We start from the raw sequence: 4,284 nt of genomic DNA, 5'->3' as shown, positions 1-4,284 counted from the left end.
TTAAGAACAAATCTGTGCGTACGAACGGTTCTTGCATGAGGCCCATTGTTTCTATGGTTCTGTAAAGACTGCTTCATTTCTGAAACTTCACGTTTGTGTGGAACATCGTGGTCTCCATCTGTGGTTTATGAACGGCCACAGGCTGCATGAAGACAAACTGGAATTGTTTATTGAAAGAGCCTGGTGTCAGAGGAACTCAGAAGTAGGCTGCAACAAATCTGAATTCATAACTAACTTTACTCATCTTAAATTAGTGCTTTTTGTGCTCAACAAACATTTTGGATGAGAGTTTGTAATGCTGTGGCTCCAGAAGCTGGTGAAACCCAGTCTTTTTTCTACAGCAGAGTTTCAGATCTTAAATATGAAACCATTCATTGATTCAGTTTAAACAGGGTTGATGGTTTGTCTTTATTCTTTTACTGAACACTTTGTTACAGAGAGAAAGTCATGTTGACCATACAGTGCTTCCTCTAGAATATTGGCCTTGGGAGGGCGGTGGGCTTTTGAACACAGAATGATGATTGACGGCAAAAATATTATTAGTATTAACAGGGTTCACACGGGTCCTTGAAATCCTTGAAAGTTTGTGAATTTGAAAAATGATTTCAAGGMCCTGGAAAGTTTGTGAAAACAGCCAAAAATTACACTTGTCCTTGAAAGTCTTTGAATGTTTTCGGGGGATTGACATTCTTTACTCACACAACTGATTTTCATCATCTTTTAAAAAAGAAATTATAAAATTTAATAAAAAATAAACATAAGATTTGTTGCGGTGGATAACTCAAGATTACAGTAAACTGACGTCATTGTTTCTGACTCAACAACTTCTATGTTGTTCAGTTTTTCATTGACTGTACATGATATTAAACCTGTTTATTGGTAACGTTCTGGGGTAGCAGTAGGTAAACGCTTTTGCGCGTGGTTCTTTAATTTGAGGAAATTGGTACTGGAAAGTCCTTGAATTTGATGTTGGCCAAGGTGTGGGAACCCTGTATTAAGACTGCAGCTTTTTTAAAAAATAAAAATTACAGAAACATGAAAAAAATCAGCAATTTAATTTGCATTTGTTGAATCTTATATATCTCACTTAAATAACTAAAATAAATTATGTCTAGTAATAAAACCTGGAATATAACTGGTGAAGCTGATTAAGTGTAAAAATGACCTGCCATAGAGTTGAGCTTTGCTGATAAAGATGTGCTGTGCTCACAGCAGAGTTCTGTGTTGATGCTGCTAGCCTGAAACAACTTTCACCCTGTAGTGGTCAAGTCCCGTCTCTGTTCAGTTCTGCTCAGGTGTGTGTGTTCCTCACTGTGGTTTTGTCCTGTAGTCTGACCTTAATTTTTATTTATTTATTTTTAATGTAAGAGCACATGTAACTGTGGCCGGCCACGTCTGAAATAGACACATTATCAATGATAACTTCTTAAAGCACACTTGTGGAGAACAAGGGTCTCTGTTTCTGCTCCTCACTCCTTCAGAAGTAACAGAGCCTTCACCGGTGTGGGGATGCACACTGCAGTATGCTCCCTGTTTTATTACAAACCATGTTTGCGCACGTTGTGCATCCAGTTTGTGCTTTATAGAAAGTTCTTTGAAGCTAAATGAAGCTCAAATGCTCATATAAAGAATAAGTGGCATCTTGTGTTCCTTTTATACCATTCAGCATATCAGAATATTTTAGTTGATTTATAGAGCAGGATGTCCTGATGCATCTCAGTAATCCAGGTAAAAAATCAAAAAGAAAWAAATTGTATAGGTCTTCTGGACGGGTTCTTCTCTAATGAAACGTTTCGTCTCTCTTCCAAGAGACTTCTTCAGTCTGAGAGTTTCAGGTAAAATTCAGGCTTTTAAGTCCTGCCTCCATGTGACTGATACTCACATCACATGGCTATCGTTGACACCTAATTAACACCTATTGTTAACAGGGGGTGGAGTGATACTGGCAATAGCAGCACTGTAGGAGGGGGACAACTGAAAACGGAGGCCTCCACCTCTGTTTAATGATGGACGGTCTTTCTTCACAAAAATGGCTTCTTTTACTCCTCTCTCAAACCAACGTTCCTCTCTATCAAGAATGAGAACATCCTCATCTCTGAAAGAGTGACCGCTGGCCTGTAAATGAGTGAAAACTGCAGAGTTCTGGCCATTAGATGTAGCTCGTCTGTGTTGGGACATTCTTTTGAACAGTGGTTGCTTTGTTTCCCCGATGTATAACTGGTCGCTAAGCTAAATGAAGCACAAATGTTCATAGAAAGAATAAGTAGCATCTTGTGTTCCTTTTATACCATTCAGCATATCAGAATATTGTAGTTGATTTATAGAGCAGGATGTTCCTGTTAAGCCCCCTAAGTCTCTAATTATTGACTGTGCACTGTATTTTTGAGGAGCCACTTTAAAGTTTTGTCATTGAATCAATTTAAAACTCACTTCAAACTAGTGATGGCCAAAAGAAACTTTGTCTTTGTGCCCTCTGCTGGCCAGTATTATAAGGAGCAGCTTAAAACCAGCAGCATGAAATGAACTGCTTCATCAGGGACACCCTTCAGCTGAGTTCACTGCTGTTTAACATCACGAGACACTTTGATATCAGTCTGTCGTTGTGCTTTAAACATGCATTTTTTTGTKTGTGAAAGAATAAAGTTATGGTTATTTGATGAATAATTTTGACAAATGTGCCATGTCGTGACTTATTGATGTTTTTACACACAAGTTCCCTGCCTTCATGCCTTTATCTACTTTACCAGTTATTTACTTTTTGAATTTGTGTAAATTTCTTTCCATGGGGTAAAAGTACTTATAAACTAGTAAAACAAAACCTTCAGGCTGACTTTTCCACACATTTACAGGAAACAGCTGCAGATTAGAACCTGACTACACATGTAGCTCTTTGTTTTTGGTGCAGCAGCTCTGAGAGGCAAACCTGGACCTTGACAAATTTCTAAACATTTGAACCAAGAGGAGATTGATTTTCAGTCAAATGTATGAGTTCTCAACAMTAAAGAACATAAAAGCAAAGGAAATAATCTGCAGTTCATTTGGAATATTAAAACAGTAAGAACAGTCAACACTGATTGTAGAATTAGCTGAAAACGCTAAACTTTTCTGTGTTGTAAGCTARTGTTGGTGATTCTTGCAGGGGTTTCAAGAAAAGGGCTCCCCGTGCCATCAAGGAGATCCGCAAGTTCGCCATGAAGGAGATGGGAACTCCTGATGTTCGCATCGACACTCGTCTCAACAAGGCTGTGTGGAGCAAAGGAGTCAGGTCAGACCATGCTTTGATTAGGATTTCAGGAGAAATGCTACTTAAATTAGACAAGGCTCCACACTGAACTGTCCTGTTTATGCTTTAATTTGTGTAGTGTGTTGTTGTTTTTTTACTCTCAGTCAATGAAAATTCAAACAGTTTTACTTGAACAATCTTTAGCCCACCTGGTGTTGATGGTTCAGCTGTAAACACGTTTTATCYGATTGTGATTTAAACGTCTGTAACTGTCGTTTTCCAGGAACGTGCCGTACAGGATGCGTGTTCGGCTGTCCAGGAAGCGTAACGAGGACGAAGACTCCCCAAATAAACTGTACACCCTGGTCACATACGTTCCTGTCACCACATGCAAAGGTACACATGCTGCTCACCCTGTGTCAGTCTTTAGCAGAAGCTGTACATGTCTTTCAGTGTTATTAATTTATTCATATTTTATCTCCAACAGGTCTGCAGACTGTCAATGTTGATGAAAACTAAATGTGTCCCCTCTGCGAGTGGAATAAAAAATAATTAAAAGCTCTTGTCCTGTGTTGTTTCTGTTTTTAGGACATATTCAGATACTTATTGTGGAATTTGATGATTCTTCTAATTGTTTAAAGGGTCTCTAGTTGTTTGTGGGCTTCATGAAGGTCTTCCTGTGTTTTACATTGTCTGTATAAAAGGTCTGGTATGTAATCACAAACAACCTTTTTGTATAGAAGAGCTACAGTTTAAAAAAAAAACAGATTTTCTCTCCGAACTCTGAGGAAAAAGTCAAAATTCAGAGTTCTATGAAAAATATTTACTAGGGGTGCAACAATACATGAACCTGTATCGAACCGTTCAATACACACTTGTATTGACCAATACAGATATTTTAAATTTATCAACTTGTCTTCTGAAGATGCTCTGTGTTAAAGGATCAGTGGATCTGTGTTCGACTACTTCACCTAGACTGCATTGTCGAGCTCAGATCCACTGAGAAACTTGCTGTTTCAGCAACATTTAATTTAAAAACTACTTTTGAGGTTAAACAAATG

At 38.2% G+C, this 4,284-nt stretch overlaps 1 protein-coding gene across 1 annotated transcript in view; it reads left to right on the top strand.

Annotated features, from left to right (window-relative positions):
• rpl31 (ribosomal protein L31) overlaps positions 1–3,784 on the top strand; it is a 6,588-nt gene extending 2,804 nt beyond the window's left edge. The window contains exons 3-5 of the mRNA XM_014024666.1: positions 3,140–3,265; positions 3,507–3,619; positions 3,711–3,784. Of these exons, the coding sequence (XP_013880120.1) occupies positions 3,140–3,265; positions 3,507–3,619; positions 3,711–3,742 (271 nt within the window). The 3' untranslated portion in view covers positions 3,743–3,784. The remainder of the gene's footprint in view (positions 1–3,139; positions 3,266–3,506; positions 3,620–3,710) is intronic.
• Positions 3,785–4,284: the final 500 nt, after the last annotated feature.

This window comes from Austrofundulus limnaeus, unplaced genomic scaffold (genome assembly GCF_001266775.1).
Source record: "Austrofundulus limnaeus strain Quisiro unplaced genomic scaffold, Austrofundulus_limnaeus-1.0 Scaffold434, whole genome shotgun sequence".
Classification (NCBI taxonomy): domain Eukaryota; kingdom Metazoa; phylum Chordata; class Actinopteri; order Cyprinodontiformes; family Rivulidae; genus Austrofundulus; species Austrofundulus limnaeus.
Note: the sequence above shows the minus strand (reverse complement) of the source record. Positions and strands in the feature narration are given on the sequence as shown.